Source organism: Oncorhynchus mykiss, chromosome 6, assembly GCF_057628025.1.
Source record: "Oncorhynchus mykiss isolate SJ-2025 chromosome 6, ASM5762802v1, whole genome shotgun sequence".
NCBI lineage: Eukaryota > Metazoa > Chordata > Actinopteri > Salmoniformes > Salmonidae > Oncorhynchus > Oncorhynchus mykiss.
This window is the reverse complement of record NC_143027.1, coordinates 40586169-40610052: the sequence shown is the minus strand read 5'-3', so window position 1 is coordinate 40610052 and position 23884 is coordinate 40586169. Positions and strand designations below refer to the sequence as shown.

General features: G+C 41.8%; 2 protein-coding genes across 2 annotated transcripts; both read left to right on the top strand.

Moving 5' to 3' along the window:
* Window positions 1–5865: 5865 nt before the first annotated feature.
* On the top strand, window positions 5866–11339 carry LOC110525951 (small ribosomal subunit protein mS27). Its single transcript, XM_021606480.3, has 11 exons — window positions 5866–5993; window positions 6332–6409; window positions 6827–6897; window positions 7018–7076; window positions 7453–7567; window positions 8110–8188; window positions 8344–8459; window positions 8972–9074; window positions 9310–9452; window positions 10162–10326; window positions 10897–11339. Exons 1-11 carry the CDS (start codon window positions 5918–5920, stop codon window positions 11143–11145), a joined length of 1254 nt encoding a protein of 417 aa, XP_021462155.2. The 5' UTR covers window positions 5866–5917; the 3' UTR covers window positions 11146–11339.
* A 4577-nt stretch (window positions 11340–15916) lies between these two features.
* Window positions 15917–23701, top strand: LOC110515628 (prostaglandin E2 receptor EP4 subtype). Its single transcript, XM_036980102.2, has 2 exons — window positions 15917–21310; window positions 21929–23701. The coding sequence occupies exons 1-2, from the start codon at window positions 20531–20533 to the stop codon at window positions 22496–22498; spliced, it is 1350 nt and encodes a 449-aa protein (XP_036835997.1). The 5' UTR covers window positions 15917–20530; the 3' UTR covers window positions 22499–23701.
* The last annotated feature ends 183 nt before the right edge of the window (window positions 23702–23884 follow it).

Sequence of the window (23884 nt, the reverse complement as noted above, 5' to 3'; positions counted from 1 at the left end):
GCTTACTTCATTAGGAATGTACGTGCAGTAGAAAAAGTAACCACATTATCAATGACAAAAAAAGACATATTTCCAATGTCTGTTAGTGATGTCTTTTCAACTGTCATTCAGAGACGAAAATGAATCTGATTTCAACGTCCGGAGAATATGTATTTTCAACGCCCTGGAAAATGATGCTTACTGGGAGGGCATGAAGCCTAATGAGTTGAGTATAGTAGTCTGACCCCAGTCCATTCCAGTCTTGTCAACTCCATCTCTCTGTATGCTTTATGTGTATGGCTGAGTGGCCTGATGATGATTGCCTTTGATCTACTGTATAGCAACTACTGTATGCCTGATGATAAGAGAGAAACATGACTTAACACTAGAATAATGAAAAGTGAGTTTTAGGTCTCGCATTGGGTGCTAGTCTGTCTCAGCTTTAGCCAATTTACAGTTGTCTTTATTGGCCAGGCAATGATGTACCATTGTTGATTGCAGAACCAGTGAGACACCCATACTAGGAGGTCTACTTAAGAGACTAATAACAACGCATGAGAGTGTAAGACTCAGATCTCCTGTTCCCCCAGGGACTCAGCATCATCCAACTGCCACGTTTCCTCCTCTCTAAAACCACACAGTGCAGAACCAGAGATGATCACAATGACTTGCGAACGAGTTGACTTTCTTCTTGGAGAACAGAGATCTCTCGCTTCTCTCACAAAGGAGAGGAAGCGGAAGAGAAAACATCTCTCCCCATACCTCTTTTGCATCGCGATCAAACGGCCGTTCACAAGACTCTGTGGGTGTCCCAGACAACAAGCCTCCTGAACACTCACACGTGATTCAGAATACTGCATTTTATTGTTGATTGTAGGAAAGGAGGAGTGTGTGCATTGTCCTTGTAGGTTTGATCTAAAGTGTTATTTTTGCAATTAGAGAGCAATTTGTCATCCACTGTGCTATTTGACTTGAAGGTCAAGGCTGATAATTTGACATTTGCATCAGCCAACCCACCATTTATGTAATCTCAGGTAAAGTGGTAGACATTACTTTTAAAATGAGAATACAAAGTAGCAATGCTTCCCTATTCTATCAAGAGAGACCACCAAATCCCAGGTATGAAACTGCAAACGTCAAGAGGAACTTCTCACATCCTCCTCTTCTTCTCTTCTCTCCTCACCTAAATGTTTCAACCCAAACCGTCGGCTAAATGGCACGGAAAGGAAGCACAGAGAAGGGAAGAAGTTACCCCTACTAGGCACAGATCTACGATCAGCTCAACTTCCCCCTATCCGAACCTTAATCATGAGAGGGAAAATGAAAAACTGACTATAGATCAGCAGTTAAGGGCAACGTATACTTGCTCCAGATAGAGCACAGAGAGAAGACCTCTCAATGAGGTAGTGGTGTTCACTCTCACACAGGTTCTGCTGAAGTGAAACCGTTGGGGGGAGTCAGGAATAAGGGACTCTGGTAAATTAGTCATTCACTCTGATGGGAAAATGTGTCCTGTGGCTGAAAAAAGGTTGATGTGGCCGTTAGTGATTGGTCTGAAAAGGTTGTGCTTTTACAAATCAGGCAGTATGGTGTTAATCTAATGATGAACCAGGATCAATCACCATAATAAAGCTGTATTCGATTTCAAAGCCAGATATATTTTGGTAAATGTATTGAACAATAACAGCTAGAGCTGCAGGCAGTTACTACAGAGCACCATTTTGTGTCCCTCTAGCTAATGTGTTATGGTTAGGATGTCATCTAAAATGGTTGATACAACCTCTTCTCTTTTCAAAAACAGACTCTTCCTCTTGCTTATTCAATGTAAATTATACAGTTCCTTTCTTCTCCCCTGGTCAGGTCTGTCTGTTCTCAAGGGGATGTTACTGTCCTTGCACCTCGGTTTTTAACTGTCATTAGAGCCCCAAACTGGGTTGGAGTGTTGCAGACTCTAAATAGGGTTTTGTAGTCTTTATATTGTTGAACCAATCACAGACATCTATTTTTCACAAGTTTTTACATCACAGTACAGCACAGTAGAGTACAGTACAATAGAGCACAGGAGAGTACAGTACAGTGAAGAAAAGCAAACTATAGTTCAGTACAGTAGAGTAGAGTACAGTGCACTACATTAGAACACAGCAGAGTACAGCACTGTACAGTTTGTCTGTTCTAATGGGGATGTTTGTGTCCTTGCACAACGTTTTTAACTGTCATCAGAGTCCCAAACTGGGTTGTAGTCCAGCAGGCTCTAAACTAAACTCAGCAAAAAAGGAAACGTCCTCTCACTGTCAACTGCGTTTACTTTCAGCAAACTTAACACGTGTAAATATTTATATGAACATATCAAGATTCAACAACGGAGACATAAACTGAACAAGTTCCACAGACATGTGACTAACAGAAATTGAATAACGTGTCCCTGAACAAAGGGGGGGGGGGGGGTCAAAATCAAAAGTAACAGTCAGTATCTGGTGTGGCCACCAGCTGCATTAAGTACTGCAGTGCATCTCCTCCTCATGGACTGCACCAGATTTGCCAGTTCTTGCTGTGAGATGTTACCCCACTCTTCCACCAAGGCACCTGCAAGTTCCCAGACATTTCTGGGGGGAATGGCCCTAGCCCTCACCCTTCGATCCAACAGGTCCCAGACATGCTCAATGGGATTGAGATCTGGGCTCTTCGCTGGCATGGCAGAACACTGACATTCCTGTCTCGCAAGAAAACATGCACAGAATGAGCAGTATGGCTGGTGGCATTGTCATGCTGGAGAGTCATGTCAGGATGAGCCTGCAGGAAGGGTACCACATGAGGGAGGAGGATGTCTTCCCTGTAACGAATAGCGTTGAGATTGCCTGCAATGACAACAAGCTCAGTCCGATGATGCTGTGACACACCACCCCAGATCATGACGAACCCTCCACCTCCAAATCGATCCCGCTCCAGAGTACAGGCCTCGGTGCTCATTCTTTCGACGATAAACGCGAATCCAACCATCACCCCTGGTGAGACAAAACCGCGACTCATTGGTGAAGAGCACTTTTGCCAGTCCTCTCTGGTCCAGCGACGGTGGGTTTGTGCCCACAGGCGACGTTGTTGTCGGTGATGTCTGGTGAGGACCTGCCTCATATCCTGAGTGTATGTCAGTGTGCAGTTTGACATTATGTATGTATAATCTGTGCGGCAGGTAGCTTAGAGGTTAAGAGCTTTGGGCCAGTAACTGAAAGGTTGCTGGTTCAAATCTCAGAGCCGACTAAGTGAAAGATCTGTCAATGTGCCCTTGAGCAACACACTTAACCCAAATTGCTCATGTATGTCATCCAGAGCATCTACTAAAATATAGCAATAATGTATTAATCAGTAATCACCATGAATGGCTCAGTTGAACTGTACAAATTCAGCAGTGGTACATTTAGCAGACGCTCTTATCCAGAGTGACTGACAGTAGCGAGTGCATACTTTTTACAGTACAGTGTACACACAAATCAGGCTAAATCTATCTTAGAATAAAGAGGAACCGGTTTACGGGATGAAAGACAGTTTTGGTACTGAAAAATACTACTTCTGGATTCTTTATCTCCACCTCACAGTCACTGAGATAAAACATGTTTAGACTTGGTGGGTAAATTCTCATAACCTGGTAGAATATCAAACTGCAAGGATAAATCGTATCGTGTCCACCTCGTGTCCACCAGTCCATAATGTGTAGAGATGGTGTTGTAGGGTCTTTATGTAAATGTGGTAAGACTAAGTGGGGTGTGTGGCCTCTCTGCCTCTCTTCATTCACTATTGCCAGGAACACACAGCTGGAACTCAAAGCTCTCCCTGTAATGTTTCACAGAGGCTATAAAGCATCAGGATGAGGGACAGAGTTATGTCTGCAGCAACTGTGTTGCTAAAACGCTTCACTTCCTGTGTGTTCTCTTTGGCACGGTTCTCAGGTAGGGAACTTCCTGTTTTGATGGTCAGTGTACTAAAGGGTGCAGAAATTCTTCCCGCTTTTGTTTAATAACAGAGACCCACCCAGGACATGACCTGTCACCTGCCTAGACCTTGGGCCAAGAAGTTTACATAATCACGGTCAAGGAGCGTCCCGTAGTAAACAAATAGATTACACTATGTTTTGAACACAAACACATTGGTTCAAGGTGAAGGACTATGATCTGACACAAATACATTAGAAGATACTTTATCAGCCATATGGTCTTTGGTTAGAAAGGCCTGGCCTGTGCAATACCTTTGTATTGGTAAATTAAGTCATTTAAAGGATTCAGAGAATATCAAGCCATCAAAGGGGGCGTTAATCTCTTACATTTGAGGTAGCTTATATTTGAGTGGTGGAGTCAGGGTGGGATGTATTTTTTTGTTATTAGTTACAGAAACTCTTATTGTGTCAATTGCAATACAGTTAGGGCAGTATATCCTACACTGGCTGTATGACTGGAAACAGTGATTAGTCAAAATAATGATGCACTACACACAGCAAAATGCAATTTAGAATTTGTAGCCAAGTGGGCCTGACAAAAATCAAGAAGAGGATGTGTTTGTCTCCCTCTTCTGTTTGCTCTGGGTTTGTGGAACGGTGGAAGGTGCACTGAAATAAGTTGGTATTGATACCTGCACAACTACCTTTTGGCTCCTTTTTTGCAGGGGAAGCAAAAGAGTCTTGCCAGGGCAGCTGAGATCTATGGGAGGACAGCCTGCTGTTTCTTCAGCTCATCCGCAGCCACAGTACCTGAACAGGTGACAGAGAGCAGGGTATGACATCAGGGTCAATTATTATTTTACGATTCAAAACAGTTTTGTTTTTTTACGTTGTGCCTTAATGAATACGAATTCATTAAGCCACAACGTAAAAAAAAAAAAATGCTTTGAATCGTAAAATAATGATTTATTTAACCAGCAAATCAGTTAAGAACACATTCTTATTTTACAATGACGGCCTACCCCGGCCAAACTCTCCCCTAACCCGGACGATGCTGGGGCAATTGTGCGCCGCCCTATGGGAATCCCGATCACGGACAGTTGTGATACAGCCCGGGATCGAACCACGGCCTGTAGTGACTCCTCTAGCACTGAAATGCAATGCCTTAGACCACTGCACCACTCCACAGCTCAAAAACTGTGGAGCCCAAAAATGTGTGGAACTCTAAGGCGCACTGTACCTATTGGTGCCTAATGAATAAGACTCCCATAGTCGCCCATCCTAACATTACAATAGTGTGTATTTTTTTTAATCAAAGTTTACAGCGTTTCCCATTCCCTTCGATTCAGTAGGGTTTTATCAAATATGGTTTAGAAACTGTGGTTTTATCATAGAGAATGATTGAGGCCTGTAGTGGCCAAAAGGCCGTTTTAGCATGGGTAGCGCCATTCAGGGACTCCGCAATGCCTGAGTCATTTTAAAGTAGTCACCTGGGTGGGATTCCTATGGGTTGTAGCCTCAATGGCGCTGCCCATGCAGTCACAGATGCTATAATAGCACAGATATAAAGATGAGTTATCTATCTCTGTTGGTTTTATGGATCAATGTTGCCCATTCCTGGAAGAACTGGAAGAGCCATATCTGAACGACTCTGCAGTCTGTACATAATATCTAGGCCTTTGATACGACTTTTTGATATAATCAAATAATGGGTTTGATCAGACAGGCCTACCTATTTCCAATGAATTTGCCACTGGGACAATTGACATTCACCATAACAGGCACTCGAGGCCGTACCAATAGATATAAAGGGTTTCATTCTAATGTTATGTTTGATATTTTTTATTAAACATACATAATTATAGTATTTAGAAAAATAACACCGTTTCTATTTCCGTATTATATATTCTGTTTTTCATGGTGTTACGGTTCGCATTAAACGTGTATTTGAGTAAGGCTCTCTCTCACTCAACATTGTTGCTCCCCTCTGTCATATGTTGGTATCGTCCCAAGATGGCAGCCTACACTTTGAAGCGTTGTTTAGGAGCTGTCAAAGTTATCCATAAATGTGGAAATCACCGTTTTATAGGTACATTTTTTTAATACTAAAAAATAATTATTTAAATCAGGAACGTTTTCTATCATTGATTGATTCACTGTTTGGCCGAACTATTTGTGTTTTTCCAGGCAAGTAGCTAGAAGGCTAGCCAGGTGGCTACCTAGCTAGCTACGTATAATGAACCCATTCTGACCTAGCCTAACTCCTCACAAGCTAAACCAAATAAGATGCCTCTTATCCCGTTTGTCCAAAGTTTAACTTAGTATTTGATTTTACTGTAATCGCAATAAATTGCATTGTGCATGTTACCTTCAGAGTCCATTGTCTACTCTATGTAACGTGTGGTCATTCTTGTTTATGTCCTACAGCTAGAAGATGTCTACTTTCCACACCATACACAGACACCAAATTATGGGACGCAAGAGAGAAAGATCATCAAAATCTGGGTAAGACAGCTATCCAAAGAAACTCATCGCTAACTATTCTCTTTGTCCCTACCCAGCGCAACAAATGAAAGGTGGGCCTCAACCATATCTGCCACACGTTAGCTGTTAAGTGGACATGACATCAGTTGCATTTTAGTTTTGGGAGACACAGTGACGTGTGAATATATTCGTTATTCTGTGCGTAAGTCGTACTGAATATGTAACTTGTCAAGCCAGTGACGATGTCTGTGAATGTCGGCACTAAATTAACACAGGGGGGCAGTGTTGGCTACACGTGGAGAGATACTGTACTGTGTTATTAGTAGTGTAACGTCTTTTGAAGATTGAAGTCATATATTTAAATGGCAGAAAGTTTCAGCAAGTCTAGCTCTTGTGAAATGTGAAAGTAAAGCTGAATATGAACATGTCATCCTACAGCGTTGTTGGCCTCCTTGATGGATAGGACGTATGACCGAAACTTCCCTGTCAGCTCCCTGTCAATATCACGTGTAAGAGCATGCAGAGTACTGAGAGATTTCATCCTTGTAGTTTGTATGTCTGTCAACCAGTTTCAGCTGTAGCAAACTATTTCATTGTCATAACATATCTCTGTGTATTTTATTTTTCAGTTTATTGACAACATATCGTCAAGAGAAGAGGTTGATCAAGCAGAGTACTATCTGTATAAGTAAGCCTAATTTGCATGCCCTGTTAAATGATTTTCTTTGTTAGGATGTTCACTTCCTGGCCACTGTCTTCTGACCCCTGTTTTCTTCCAAAGTCTTTTATGATGTGTTTATGTTCAGTCACATGCATGTTTGTTCTGTGCTTCGATGCTGTCTAAGAGCTTCCCTGTTCTCCCCTCCTCTGGAATCTGTTTCTTATGTGATTACAAGATTAACAAGAATATTGCAATGCAATATGCCTATGGGTTAAGCGGTTACGCTTGACTTGACCTATGCTGCATAAAAGCGTCAGAATAATGACATAACAGAAGTCATAAACATTCATGTCTTGTTTGTTCTTGTTTTTTGAACTGAACATCTCTCTTCTCTCTCCTGTAGATTTCGCCACAGCCCGAACTGTTGGTACCTCAGAGACTGGACTGTCCACAGCTGGGTCAGACAGTGTCTCAGATACGGGGCCAGAGACAAGGCCCTGCACACACTTAAGAACAAGGTAGGACTACATTATGCTAAGCAGAGCCATAGTCCACTCGGTATTAGATAGAATGAAAATGGTGAAAACAACCTGTGGTGAGCTAGGTTACCCTATTGGTTCACTTCAAAAACTTGACATTTTCTTTGTTGTCTGCTTGTTTTAGTCAATTCAAATTCAACTTGTACATTGAACAATACAGCAGCATGTTTTTTTATTTCTGTACAACAAAAACTGACGACGAAGTTGGCTTTTTTTTTTGTTTTTACAATGGGTATCAATGTTTTACCCAATTTGTGGGGATGGTCGAGGGGAATTCCTTTTATGACGTGAATATCAACTCTGAGTATAGAAACACAGTGTCACAAAGTGTCCTCCATGTTGGCACCCAATGTTCCATGACCATAACATTGTCATTAATGTTCTACCTAGAATGGTAATTGTCCAGTACATAGTGCCTTTTTGAAAATCTACATTCTAAAGAGTTTGACCTCAATTTCTGAGGTTGACTATGATATTGTGCTTATGGAAAGTTTTTAACCGTTCTCTGTTTCTGTATTTAGGTGCAATACGGAATGTTCCCAGATGATTTCACGTTCAACATTCTGATAGATTCCTTCATAAAAGATGAAGACTTCAAAGGTAAAGAGTCTCTGACTTCTGAAACTGTAATATCTGTCAAACTGTATAGTTATCCCAGACCCCCTTTGGAAAAACTCTGGTTAAACAAAACTAAGCCAATGTACACACATATGAAATGTAGCTTAAAACCTCACAAGGTTGTTCCTCTTCTGCAGGTGCCTGTTCTGTCGTGGAAGAGGTGATGCTTCAGGAGTCTTTTGATCTGCCCACAACACAGATCCTGTCCCTGTATGCACTTAGCAATTACCTTGCAACCAAACCAGAGCTCAGCGTAAGTAAAGTAGCATTCACTGCTCTGTACTTCATGTGTACCAACATGTCCGGGAGAAGTTATCGTGCCAAAGAAAATTTGGAGTGTCTGGACTCTGTAGAAATGATTGATTGTTGTTAACTTAAGGAGGGCATATGTGTGTAGAGAAGGTCACTATGATCCCAGCACAACACCATCCCCCTTGATAAATATGGATATTTACATATATATATATTTTACATGTTTTTTTATATTTTAGTCATTTAGCCAGATGCTCTTATCCAGAGCGACTTACATTAGTGCATTCATCTTAAGATAGCTAGGTGAGACAACTTATCACAATCGCAGCAAGTAGATTTTCCCTCAACAAAGTATCTATCACCAGTCAGTGCTAGTAGGAAAAGACGAGTGCAAAATGTATCAGTTTAAATTTAGCAGCCACAGTTACTGTATTTCTGTGGAAGTCAGTTATTATGCTATTTTCAATTGTTGTCTGAAGCATAAGTGTATGTTTGTGTTGGTTGACTGTGCAGATGTCAGAGGAGAGGGCTCTGGGAGCATCGCTGCTGATATCTGGCCTGAAGCAGGACGGCTCTATAGGCCTCAGCGCTCAACTGCTGGGCTGTGCTTTACTAGGTCTGTATTCCGCCATACTCCTGGTCCTAAAACAAGCCATAGCCTTTCCTCATTTTCCTAACCATTTGTCGATAGCAGAAGGATGAGGATTTCTCAGGAAACCCTGCTTTACCCTCTTGTCAAACATTTAAATCAACCTCTCCAAACCGCATGGTCTGGTTGTCATGTTGTGCTGATCACATCTCTGATAGTTTCCACTTCCTGCTCCTCTCTCGTTCTCTCTGTCTGTCTCTAGGTAAGGTGGAGATGGGGGCAGGGATCCATGCTGTGTTCAGGGGCATGCCTCTGATGTGGACACCAGGGTATCTGGGCCGGGCCCTGGCCGTCATGGAGAGAGTAGCTGCCGCTCCTGGAGATGGCAAACTATCAAAGGATGCTGTATGTACTCACCAATACCTGTCTTAGTGCTGTACTTTTCACAATACCTAAATCAGTATCTAACACAAACAAGATCATTAGTAACACATTATACAAGTATAATACTAACTCATTATAAAGCATTTTCATGAATAAGAAGCCTGTACAGTTTAGCTGATTGTTTACAATCTCATTTTACTCATCAAATGCTGCAAATAACACAATGAGCATATGACACCAACCTGGTGGCAGTAGAGAGCTGTTACTTTCCAGGTACAGGGTATGAGCCGGTCTGAGGGTTTATCTCCAGGGCTTAGTGTTGAGACTGTTATATCTGGGTTATTTATACCCAGAAGCACGTCAACGCACTCTGGTGCAGTGCTCCTCTAGCCCTATCTAGTTCAGTAGTTCAACTCTGAGCAGAGTAATGTGATTTAGTGGAGTCTGGAGAACAGGGGGAATCTGTGAGACTTTGGGAACCAAACCAGGTTTGCCAGAAAGCAGGACAGTGTCAGAACTGAGGACTCTGTGTAGATCAGGAAATATTAATTGTGTGTGCCATTGTCTGGGTGTGTTTGTTTTCGCGTCCGTTCTTTGTCCTGATGGACTCCTATGAGGGGATGCTCATTGCTCCAGAGTTATCGTGTCGGTCTGTCAGTGCATGTCCGCCTGTCCCAGTTGCGTCTGTGTGTTTCCTTAAACCTGTGCTGTGTGTGTGTGTTTCTCCTAGGTGGATTACCTGGAGGGTCTGTTGCAGGACCTGTCCTCTGCCTCAGACTCCTCCTCTGGAGAGGATGATGAGTCAGGAGGAGACGAGGGGAAGAAAGAGGAGGAGGTGGATGAGGACGACCAGGCAGAGAGAGATAAGCTACCCCTCTATGCCAGCAGGTTTAAGGTACTGGGCAAAGGGAAGATCAATTAAACAAGGGAAGTGTATGGACTGCATGTATGTTGTGTTACAGATTTCTTGTTTTGATCAGTTGAATAAATTGCTATTAAGCACTCATAATTTACAACGACAGTTACACTTAGGGCTCGATTCAATTGGCGCCAGACGACACCCGCATAGCATGTGTTTTGACGGTGTCAGAGGTGGAACCGCGTAAGAGCTGTTAAATCCACAAGCGGCTTCCGGTATAACTATCTCGGACAATGCCTTTGGCTGCACGGAGTCTCATTAGTAGGAATCCCATGCCTCCTTGTTTACCAGTTCGAACACTGGAATGTGTGATGTAATCTAGGCTTACACCTTGATTAGGCTCAAATAAATCCTCATCGTGACGATCACAAGAGCAGCTGCTCACCGTTTTGATAGCAATTACACCGTCTGACACCAGGCAAAACATCAGCTATGCAGGTGTCGGCTATCGCCGGTTAACACTTGATCTGATTGAATCTAGGCCTTAATGCCTCCTTTTCCATACACCCCATCGCTCACCTCCTCATCTCCTCTGGCCATGTGTAGGATCTGAGTGGGCAGCTCCAGTCCAGGGGAAAGGTGGACCCTAGTCCCCTGCAGGTGCTGGTCTCCAGCCTGGTCCAGCAGAGCCTAGCCTCAGCAGAGGGCCCTGACATGGAGCAGTACCAGAGAAAGGTGGGGGAGTGGGAGGCAGAGAGGCAGCAGCTCATCAGAAGGGAGAAAGAGATGAGGGAGAGGGCTGAGGAGGAGAGACGGGCCCATCAGGCAGCCAAGGCAGCTGCAAAGCAGGGCTGAACAAACGTGGGCTGTTTGTTCAGCCCTGCTTTGCCTGCTACACAAGAAGTGTGGGTCATATTTGAAATAATATAATCTGTACGTGAAAAGCAAAAAATCTAGTATTTGTCTTTTGGACAAATGCCATTCGCAGATTAGCAATATACTGTAAACAAGATCAAAACTCTGTCTATTAAATTACTGTGATCTTCAAATAATGATTCTTTACTTGATTATTTATACACAAATATAAACAAAGCAAAGACTTCGTTTGTAGTTCTAACTTTTAAGTGGTTTTACACGTAATACTCATAACCTCTGTTTTGTCCTTAGCTTTGTTTTCTTGAGATTTTTTAAAAAACTTTTCTTGAAAGTATGTTGTATTTCCTGTTGTGGACATCAACATGATGTTATTGGTCTAGTAATTGTTAAGCCTGATGGTCACTATGACCTCATGTAAGCCGAAAATAAGAAAAGCGGGGGAAATCCTCCCACTCCTTTTCCTCTCGTCTCTCAGAATGAGGTGTTTGTGAGCGTACATGCAGGCCGTGTTTGCTGGTGTGTGCGCGTGCATGTGTTTTCTCCCAGGGGAATGAATCCCATGCTATACAATCCTAGGGGAGCTGATGAATAATCAAGGGAAAACAAAATGTGTCCTTTACGCAGGCATGAATACAGTTGCATTTCTTAGCCTTATCTGTAGGCCGCAACCACAAAGAAAAGCACACTATCTTAGATCCAGATCGTAGGTGTATTGCTTGGCCCTGTTTTAGAGGTTGAGAGGCTTTCTGTGACGTCTGGAAAATTGTATTGTGTATCAAAACAGTGGCATAACAGTAAAGTATGAATTATGTATTGAGACTTTAGTAAACTGCAACATAGGCTACTCAAATACCACAGGCGAAAACATTTCTGGCTAAATGTTGTTGTTTTTTTCATTTGGGGGAGATAAGTCATCAATGGGGAAAAATAACTGTTGTGGCTCACATAATGTGTTCATTCCACATAATGCTACAACTATTGAGCATTCATGGCATGGGCTTGGGAAACTGCCTGTTATGTAGACTAAGCTGAATACACAGCACAAATACTTTTAAGTCACAAACAAGAGCCATTGTTGTGTGGAGGCTCCATATTGACTCCCTAAGAGTTAGTCAGAACCTTTATTTGCTAAAAATAGTTATATCCTACTAGATCTGCCATTTGCAAATTCCCATGGATCGGATCTGTTTTTATGTTATAAAACATACAACATTCCATCAGACAAGCAGTATGAAACACATTTTCCAATTATGACATCGAAGATTGTTGGATACTTAAAAACTGTGAGAAAGTCTCTGACTTAAAAGTCCACTGCGGCCATTTTTATCTCTGTATCAAATCATTTCTGGGTAACAATAAAGTTCCTTACTGTGATTATTTTGTATGAAAATGGTCAAAAAGAAACAAAAATAGCTTCTTAGCAAAGATACATTTCTTAAGCAAGAATAAAGTACCTTAAAACTGAAAACTAGCTGTTATTGGCAGAGGTTTGGAACTCTCTTATTTGTCTACTAATTTACCGCCTGATGATGTCACCAGGCAAGCCAAAGCTCCATCCCACCAAAACAGTATTTTCAAACAGCTCTTACACTAAAAGGGCATTACCATTATGTTCACAATGTCATAGTATTATTCCAACCTCATAGTGTGTAGATGTATATAAAACACAGGAAATCACGTTTTTGACTGCACTGGGCCTTTAAGAAGAGTGTTCCATCACCCCTGTGAAACGACCGTTGTGTCCTCATAAATGCTTGATCAACAAATACTCATGTTATTCTATTCCTCCCCTGTGCTGCTTCTTTTCTGGGATTACAAGCTTAAGCTTTGGGAACTCTTCTCTGTCCCTCTCGATTTATAGATGTGATATACAGATGTAATGGGAAAGGGAACATTTTCCGCAGCTGGTGACATGACAACTTTTCCCAGTATGTTGCTGTGTCTAAATTCTTTAAAACAGATTATAGGATAAGATGCTGCTAGGGTGTGTTTTTGTTGGCTCGGCAACTGGCAGCACTGGTGTCTCGGGATACTGGGTTTATTAATCTTCAGTAATTCATCAAAGAAAATGCTGCATATTTAACATTTTAAAGCCTGCTAAGAGATTAATGAAGGAAAATAAGATCAAACTGATTTGTCGTGGGGGCTTGAGGATGTGCGTATTGCGGTGTGTTTTTACAGAATATTGCACTCAGAGGAACACACAACCTCTGCATTTACAAATGAGATTACTCTCATTGCTCTCATTTCTCTCCCTATCCCCCTTCTTCCAAAAACATGTCTTACATGCCCCTTGCAACAAGTGCTGTGTGTGAAAATAACATTTTGCTCTTTGCCAATAGTTTTAGGTGAGAAACATTATGCAAACCCAAAGGACAACTTGCTGTTATTGCATATTTTATTTTAGACTAGGGAAAGAAGAAGGTGGGAGTGCAATGCTCAGTCACAATTGGGGTCATTTTAGAGAGAAGCACTGTCCAGGACAAGAATCTCCCGTCTGCCTGTGAGGAGTTCTCTTCCTGAGAGCCCAGCCTCCTAAAACACCATCTCTGAACGAAACGCTGACATGGAGAAAACACTGAGGCAATGTTCAGATGATGATGGAAGACCTACAGTATCTTCTGACTTGTCCTGTGTGGTTTAAGTAGGACCTGACATAAGTTCCCTTAGCCTCCAGACATGACTTGAACATAACACATACCTGTGAAGTCCATTCAAATCAAACTTAATAGCCTACTGCTGCTAAACCTGTGTAGTTACAGCTTTAACGACTGGATACACAAACAATGTTGTGAAGAGAGAGCTTTGCTGCAGGTACTGTCTGAGTGACCCTACAGTAAGTATGGGTTACTAGGTAGCCCCCGCTGCCCTCAGACTCTCTGGGGAATGAGACTTAACATGACACAGCGATCCTACTGACCTCCTGATGTGGTAATGACGTACTTCTGGTCTTGGCAAGCCAGTAGGAGTGAAATAGCTGTCACCAGATCCCACTGTGAAACATTTGGAGTGAGGTAGGCATACGGTAGGAGTATGTGAACAAATGAACCTTTTTACAATTGAGGAAGTACAGTGCAATCAAAGCACTCAACCTGACAAAGTGGAACGAACAAATATAGTTAAGATGAATTCAAATCATAAAATAATAAAAATGTATTGTAGACAAATTGGACAGTGAGATATGGTCTTAAAAGGGAAGGCGGTAAGAGCTGGGTGTAGTGAAGAGACCATACTGAAAAGGCATACTTAACTTGATTAATGGGTCTATTAAACTAGAGAGGAAATGGTTTTATGTTACAGTACCAGTTAAAAGTTTGGACACACCTACTAATCCAAGGGTTTTTCTTTTTTTTAACTATTTTCTACATTGTAGAATTATAGTGAAGACATCAAAACTATGAAATAGCACATATGGAATCACGTAGTAACCAAAAAAGTGTTAAACGAATCAAAATATGTTTATGTTTTAGATTCTTCAAAAGTAGCCACCCTTTGCCTTGATGACTGCTTTGCACACTCTTGGCATTCTCTCTCATATGTGTTATTTCATAGTTTTGATGTCTTCACTGTTATTCTACAATGTAGAAAATAGTACAAATAAAGAAAAACCCTGGAATGATTAGGTGTGTCCAAACTTTTGACTGGTACTGTATGTTTGACAACATACATGCGTTCTGCATCTTTTCAACCTAACAATCACATTATGACTCATAGTACAGGCAATGGCCTGCCTGGATTACTCAGCAGTATCACTTGGAGGACCATGTTATTTTGTTTTTGTACCGAGTACAATTATTTTTATTCACAATATGAAACCCCAACAATTAGCCCATCTCACAGTATTGTCCATTTTAAACTGGAACATATTGAACAAAGCACTTTACAGAGAAAATTCAGGATTGTGTACATTGTTTCCTAAAACACCCAACCACAAACTTAATGGTCATCCTCAGGTTGATACCATAAGCACCTATTTCCACCCTGTTCCAGTGAGTGTTCTGGAACATCTCAACATGTTAAAGTGAGACCTAAATGTTCCAGAAGGCTATCCTGAGGCACTATCCATGTTAATAATTGCTAACGCTACATGCACTTGTTTACACGTTTAATGATCCTCAGAAGGAGCACTCAGTCCGCACAATATAAACTAGGGGGCCGAATCCTAGCTTCAAATCAAATGGTATTTGTCACATACGCCAGATACATCACAGGTGTAACCCTTACCGTGAAATGCTTACTTACGAGCCCTTAACCAACAATGCATTATATTAAAAAGTAAGAAAAATGTGCTATATACAAAGGGTACCGGTACCAAGTCAACGTGCGAGGGTATGGGTTAGTAGAGGTAATTAAGGTAATATGTACATGTAAGCAGGGTTAGTGGCTATGCATAGATAATAAACAAAGAATAGCACCAGCATATGTGAAGAGTGTGATGGAATAGAGGTCCTGGATGGCACTACCTTCTGTAGCACCTTGCGGTCAGATACCGAGCAGTTACCATACCAAGCGGTGAAACCAAAGCCATTCGACTGCTGAATAATTAATCAAATGGCCACCGGACTATTTACATTAACCCCCCCCCCCCTCCATTTGTTTTGTACACTGCTGCAACTCGCTATTTATTATCTATGCATAGTCACTTCACCCCTACCTAAATGTACAAATTACCTCAACTAACCTGTACCACCGCACACTGACTCGGTACCGGTACCCCCTGTATATAGGCTCGTTATTGTGTTACTTTCTTTATTTTTTTACTTTAGTTTATTTGCTAAATATTTTCTTAACTCTTCTTGAACTGCACTGTTGGTTAAGGGCTTGTAAGTAAGCCTTTCACTGTAAGGTCTACACTTGTTGTATTCGGTGCATGTGACAAATGAAGTCTGATTTGATACAACCCATTAGGATGTTCTCGATGGTGCAGCTGTATAACTCCTTTCAGCCTGCTGAGGGGAATAGGCATTGTCGTGCCCTCTTCATGACTGTCTTGGTGTGTTTGGACCACCAGGTCCTTATTGATGTGGAACACCAAGGAACTTGAAGCTCTCGACCCGTTCCACTACAGCCCCGTCGATGTCAATGGGGGCGTGCTCGCCCCTCCTTTTCCTGTAGTCCACGATCAGCTCGTTTGTCTTGCTCACGTTGAGGGAGAGGTTGTGATCCCCATGTGAAACTCGATGATTATGTAAATCTCCCATTGACGTCAGTGCATGATTTACCGGTTGCCTGCGAATATCTCAAGGTAGAATTTAGACCCAGGTGAATAGTGACATGGCTACAACATCCCTTCAATAAAAGGAACTTGACGTGCAGAGCTCTGGACGAGGCATTATTATGCCACTATCATGGAATGAGATTGCATGTGACAGACGTGTGGATGTAACCTATAGTTTTACAAAGGTAAACAGTCTGGTGGGTGGGATAACAGAGGCCTTTGCTTTCTCATTGGCATAATTTATCAAACTAACATTGCTGCCAACCCAAACAGTTTACGTCTCATTCTCCCTGTGTCCAGCTTTGTTATGTTGCGTGAGCCATCGCACAAAACCTTCTACGGATGTTATCTCCAAGTTTACCAAACTGTAGAACAGACATACACAAAGCCTTCCTAAACTAGGATTGAAAACAAAGCTGTTGTAGAGAGTACAACCCAGGACAACACCCTCCACCTCATCTCTGTGTCTGTCTGTCTGGAGTTTGGGCTGTGTAGACAAAGATGGCTGGGGATTCCCATAGAATGATTATACATCAATACACTGAACCAAGCCACATACCTTTACTATATAAACTTAACTACCTTCACATAATAGCCCTGAGGCGTTTGTGTGCCACAGTGCAGTTTGTTGCCTAATACCATAACATTTTTAACCCTTAGACCCTTAACCCTTGGATTTTATGCTCACTTAAAACGTTTGTGTACTCCATAGTCCTAGAGAGCAACCGACAGTATTTAGTCTAGAATGGAGATAACAAATGGTGTCTCTCTCGTGCGCTTCTCTCCCGAACAAATGTGCATGTACCTACTCATGCAGAGAAAGGAATCATTGTATTCTGGTTCTCTACTGTAGGTAGCTGTTGTGTTTTTATGTGGAAGGGCCCTAAGACTGAAGGTATTGACATGCACGGTGTTGTGAAGGGCTTCTGCCTTACAGTATTGTAAGTTACTGTAATTGATCCAATAAGACCCCATTGAGTTGTTTGGCGGCCATATTGGGAAAAGGCTTCTGTGCAGTTAATACGTGAATCCTGTGATGGCCCTGTATCTACAAATCTTTTTAAAATCCTGTTCTATAGTTGTAACTGCTGCTTTCAAAGTTGGTTAAATTACATAGCATTTGGAAGGTAATTTCATGACCTTTCAGAACCACTTGTCAAACAAAGATTACAATGTATCAGGGTTTCCTTTTTTAAGCAAATTTAAACAGGTAATTCTGATACAATATGTACCCCGGAGGTCTCCACTATGTAGATTGTTTATCTCCGACTTTCTTAGGGAAAAGCATTGTCAGAGGTCTGGTTCACCTCCATTCAGAGACCATTATACGCCTTTCTACTGGAATGATTCACTCCTAGAGTCTGGGCTTAGAACACTTGACATCTTGACAACTGCAAACTACCAAGCTTCTTATTTGTTTCTGACTATTCTGTAACTGCAAACTACCAAGCTTCTTATTTGTTTCTGACTATTCTGTAACTACAAACTACCAAGCTTCTTATTTGTTTCTGACTATTCTGTAACTGCAAACTACCAAGCTTCTTATATGTTTCTGACTATTCTGTAACCTAAAGTCTGAAATGTAGGTAAATTACATGCTGGATTAAGGCTATTAATCAGTGCTTGAGGTGGGCAGGAGCTTACCGGAGCTGACTACCAGCACCTCAAATGTTCTACTGCTTGAGCTCCTGTTCCTCTTATACAATATTAGCTACAAAGTATTGTGGAGTTCCTGCACCTAAATATAAATAGTAGGACACCCAAAATGAGTACCGGAACCTATTGCAGTCTAAGTCAAGCACTGCTATTAATAATAAATAAAATAAACATTTAAATAAATATAAAATCGAATTAAACAAATTGAATAAAAAGTTATTTGCCTAGGTGAACGCATTTTAAAGTAGGCAATTGGTGAAATGTAACAAACTATTATTCCGGTTCATTTGATATATTATCACCACTAAGGATCTGACCCTTTTTTTCAATTTTCGCCTAAAATGTCATACCCAAATCTAACTGCCTGTAGCTCAGGACCTGAAGCAAGGATATGCATATTTTTGGTACGATTTGAAAAGAAACATTTGAAGTTTGTGGAAATGTGAAATTAACAAGAATTTAAGCTTTCTGCCCATATCAGATGTCCTGGGAAATTTTCTTGTTACTTAAAACGACATGCTAATCCCATTAGCGCACTGTTAGCTCAACCTTCCCTTGGGGGGGACACCGATCCAGTAGAGGTTTTAATTAAGGCAATCCACTGTGTAGATTGTTTAACTCTGGCTTTCTTAGGGAAAAAGCATGGTCGGAAGTGAGGTTTGAACTCACATCTACATTCATAGACCAGAAATCCCCTGTCTCCAGGAAGAATTCACTCTTTCATGCTGGCGCATTAGACCGCTTGGCCATCCTGACAACTGTGAAGTTTTTTCTTGTTCTGTAAGCTAAAGTTTTAAATGTGGGTACGCGACATGCTAGATTTAGGCTAAAAATAAAACTATTATTGCTAAATTCATTAGTTTTCATTTTACCACTTGAGGCAATCCACTATGTCAATTTATTTTGCCGCATTCATGTGCTAGTCGGAACTCTGAAATGTTTAACTTGCTAAATGGTTGAACGCGGCACGTGTATAACTACAATTTATTAGCGAGTCGGACATTTCCGAGTTTCCTAGTTCCAACTAGCACGTGAACGGGGTATTTAATTCTGACTTGCTGTTTTGCATCAAATTATACATTTCGCATCATCATCATGATCTGGCAGGTGACACTTTGCTTCTTGAAAGTTCAATACCTTGAAAACTTGACTGCTGACATGCAAAATGGACTAATGAAAAAATAAATGTGTTGATTTTACTTTAAGCAGCAAACTACTTTTAAGAGGTACTAACTACTTCTAAAGCTCAAATTAAATACAATAGACAACCATCAGATTTGTTTCCAACAGCCCCAGAACCAACTAATTGGAATGTCCCCACCCCATGCCCTAACTAGCAATTTAGACCAGTCCAAACGGTGGTCCCGACCGAGCGCAGAAGAAGGGGGCCGGGCAGGGGGGCAGGACTCTTAATGTTAGGATGGTATTTTTCAATGTGCTCATCACTCTGCCTGTCCTGTGTTCGCAATACATCAGTGCAAGAACACATTGATTCATTATCATCCGTCAAAGTTCACCACACCATTGCACTGCGCTTTCTCTCTCTTTAAACGTTCACTGCAATTTTGTTCTATGTTGTACGTTACATTCTGCAATTTCTTTGCACAGGTATTAAAATACAATGTTCACTGCAGTTTACAGCCTAACATATCATTTTGTACTCACTTAAAAACAAAAATGCAACTATTATCTAGGCTAGTCTAGATAATTGTATTGTCCCTAAACAAGATCAATAGGGGAGCTTTTTGTACTCACCTGACCTCTTCACTGCCTATCAGCTATTAATCCTTGTTATTGTGGATTTATATAGAAAATTGGTGCAGCTTTGAATGATTTTATGTGTGGTATGATTGCTAGTAACCCTATTGCAGATCTGGACAAACAATCCCCCTACCACTATTGTCACTATGAATGGTGGATAGTGGGCAGGATAGACAGTTAGACTGGTAGACTATGTTGACCTGTGGTATAGTTAGCAAGTGGAAAAGCATAGTGCATAAGGGAAGTTCCAGAACACCTTGATAGGGGAGGCACATGCAAGCAGATGAGGAAATTTGGCTAGGATGGAAGAAATTATATAGTAAAACCTGAAAAATAGTGAATGTAAACCAGGGAAAAAAACGTACTACCCCCCCCCCAAAAAAAAAACTACACAGCCCTCCCCAAAGCAAAAAAAAAGTTAAGCAACCCTCCTCTAGTTTGGACGCCCCCCACCCCCCCAGTAATTTTCGAACTGTCCCTTACAGATACTTCAGCAAAATCAACGGAACTCTTAAACAACCGTTTTAAAGGCGTTCTAACTTCTGTTGTGAGTAGATCGGTTCAGCTCACATTCAGCATGAATATTTCAATCATGTTTGATAAGTTTAATTTATGTAGATAATATGCCTAAAGCATCTACAGTAGTCTTTACTTGTAAAAAAAAATGAAGGATAGCTTATAATGTGAATGAAGTATTTAAAAAAATATACATAATCTGGACATACTACAATGAGTAACAATACTGTGACCGGGAGGACCATGGTCCCGACTATACCTTCCATCATGTTTATTTTCGGAGTGGTGGGAAATGTAATCGCCATCGTGGTGCTCTGCAAGTCCAGGAAAGAGCAGAAGGAGACCACGTTCTACACGCTGGTTTGCGGTCTGGCAGTTACGGACCTTTTGGGGACCCTCCTGGCCAGTCCAGTCACCATCGCCACTTATGTGAAAGGATCTTGGCCAGGCGGGGACCCACTCTGCCAGTATTTCGGATTCATCCTCCTCTTCTTCTCTTTAGCGGGGCTCAGCATCATATGCGCAATGTCCGTAGAGAGATACTTGGCGATAAACCATGCGTATTTCTACAACGACTATGTGGATCAGAGACTGGCGGGGTTGACTCTTCTGGCTATCTACATCTCCAATGCGCTTTTCTGCGCTATGCCTAGTATGGGTCTGGGACAAGTCAAAAAGCAGTACCCACAAACCTGGTGCTTCATAGAGTGGCGGAGCAACGTGAGTACTGATGCCACATTTTCTTACATCTACGCGGGATCAAGTTCGATTCTAATTCTGGCCACGGTGATCTGTAACGTTCTGGTGTGCGGGGCTTTGATCCGGATGCACCGGCAGTTCGTTCGGAGGATGTCGTTGGGGACAGACCCAGGGCGAAACACAGACCCAAGAAGGAGACGCAACTTCGGGAATCTGGCCGGCGCGGAGATCCAGATGGTGATTGTACTCATATGCACCTCAGCGGTGGTGCTCATATGCTCCATTCCACTAGTTGTAAGTTTCTCTTCTCACTTTGAGAACCATTTTACACATTTTCCTAATCGCACAAAGACTATTTTAATTATTTACGCACAAGATACACATGTACACACGATTTGATATTTTACGCACAATGCCTGTAAGTCATTGTGACTTCATGAGTTGTTAATAGTCCCAACCTGACATTAGAATAGTTTTCTCATAGCTGATTTGCATAGTAGTGTAGGCCTATATTGCATATTCTGCTTTGTATGCTGCTCACATCAGTCTCCATAAGGACAGGTGTGCCTTCAGACAGCTAGATCCATAAAATGCTTAGCCATGATTTGTTGAACAATTTGGCAATACATCGCGCGCACACACACACACACACACACACACACACACACACACACACACACACACACACACACACACACACACACACACACACACACACACACACACACACACACACACACACACACACACACACACACACACACACACACACACACACACACACTTCAATTAGATTCAATTACATTTATCTTGCAGGTGTCAGCAAGCTGTATAAAACATAAATATCAGTCAATTCAACTCAGCTGGGCAAAATAAGATGATTAAATTCCATTAATTACCTCTGCCTTGCAGGTGCAGGTGTTTCTGAACCAGCTGTATAAGACTCCGGTGGAGCTGAGACTGGAAAAGAACCCAGATCTGCGGGCGATCCGCTTCGCTTCCTTCAACCCCATCCTGGACCCCTGGATCTACATCCTCCTCCGCAAGGCCATGCTCCTCAAGCTCATTGAGCAGATCAAATGTCTGTTCTGTCAGATAGGAGCACGGCGGCAGCAGAGACAGAACTGCCACCAGTGCCCCTCCATCATCTCCTCTCGAGAGTCACCCTCACTGGTATCCCGTGAGCTGAGGGAGGTGTCCAGCACCTCTCAGACTGTTCTCTACCTGCCCGAAGGAAGTGAGACGTACACAGGAAGCTGTCATCACACAGGAGAGCAGTTTGGGTTCCGCACTTCCTCTGTCCAAAACCCCCGAAGTTCTTATTCATCAGGGCAGAGCAATACAGAGGACGGGAGCAGAGAAACGACACATCTAACCAGGGACCTTTCTGGTGTGGCAGGAAAGACCACTCAGTCATGTGTGAAAGACCAGGCTCTTCATGTGTCGCTAAGCAATGAGACAGTACAGGAGAAATGCATATAAGTCTTGTTTATTTGGATTCCCAGAAGCGGTTACTTTCTCAACAGCTACTCTAGTACTCCTCAGTCCTCATATTATTGTGAGGTTTCTGTGAGTCAGAGGGATGCCACACTTACATTGAAGGGACTGTCTTCAGACTGTCCAAGATGCCTTCTCTGAGGTAGACAGCTTCTGCTCTCCTAAGGGACTTATTTGGTTGGTGGAAGTGTTAGTAAAAGCAGAAATAAACTGGCACCAAGGCTGACTCATTTGACATTCTCTCAAGATGAGGTATGGCACATTTAAACAACGTTAAGAAGCTTTTGGGAAGCTAGGTAGAGGGAGGAAGAAGTAAAAACAACAGAGACACAACTGAGAGGGAGAGAGAGGATGTCTGCTCTGCTTTGATGTCAAGCTACCTTGACCAGAAACATCAATGTTTGTTTATTTTCCAGTCTTCTTGCACTGGTCAGGGAGCAAGATTGTCTCCATGGCTTAAAGGCCCATGACTGTACACTGTAGCTCAACAGTTTAATCACTAGCTTCTTTCAATCATTGAGTAAACTTTGTATTTAGAGCCGAGGTTGCCAGTAAACAAAAATTATTCCGATGTACATAAGCGTTATTAAGATTAATTGAAGGGAATGTAGCATGGGGCCTGAAGTAACGTGCCATGATTGCCAGCACCAAGGAAAAATCCGTTCTCACAAATACCTTTGTCTTGAGAAGCTTTGCTGTCTAGAGAGAAACATTGAGACTGTTTTGCATCACAGAATAGATTTAGAGAGTTTATAGGGCAGTAATATGTGTGTAATAAACATTATCCATGTGTTTGTCCTTCAGGTGAGAAGTATGACAAATTATCCAATTAGAATGCTTTTTAGAATGCCTTTGTCATGGAATGAGTTGTGCCAACATGCAGGATAGTTAGCCAAACACAGATTCTCAGTGACCCACCGCAATATTGTCATTGTCATAATTTTGTGACCTATGCAATTTCTTCTCTGTGAGAAGATGCAAGTTATTAAACGTGTCATGAAATGTTACATCAGTATAACATAAATATGGCATATCAGTTTTAAAATATGATGGTCCGGTATATCTGTAAAAGGCTTAAAATTACAGAGGTTTTTCATTATAAATTCACTGTGCTTGCGTTATATCCACCCTATAGAATATTCATGTAAGCAATACGTTCTGAAAAGGAATAAAATGGATTAACAGTTATTGAGACCCACATTTTGGCTTCAAAGATAAGTGCATGACTCCATTTCCTTTGGACCACCAATGAGACCGTGAATGTGTATGTGCAAAAAAACACGCACTTAGGTCAGTGTCTCAGGTTTTGTGTGTGTGTGTGTGTGTGTGTGTGTGTGTGTGTGTGTGTGTGTGTGTGTGTGTGTGTGTGTG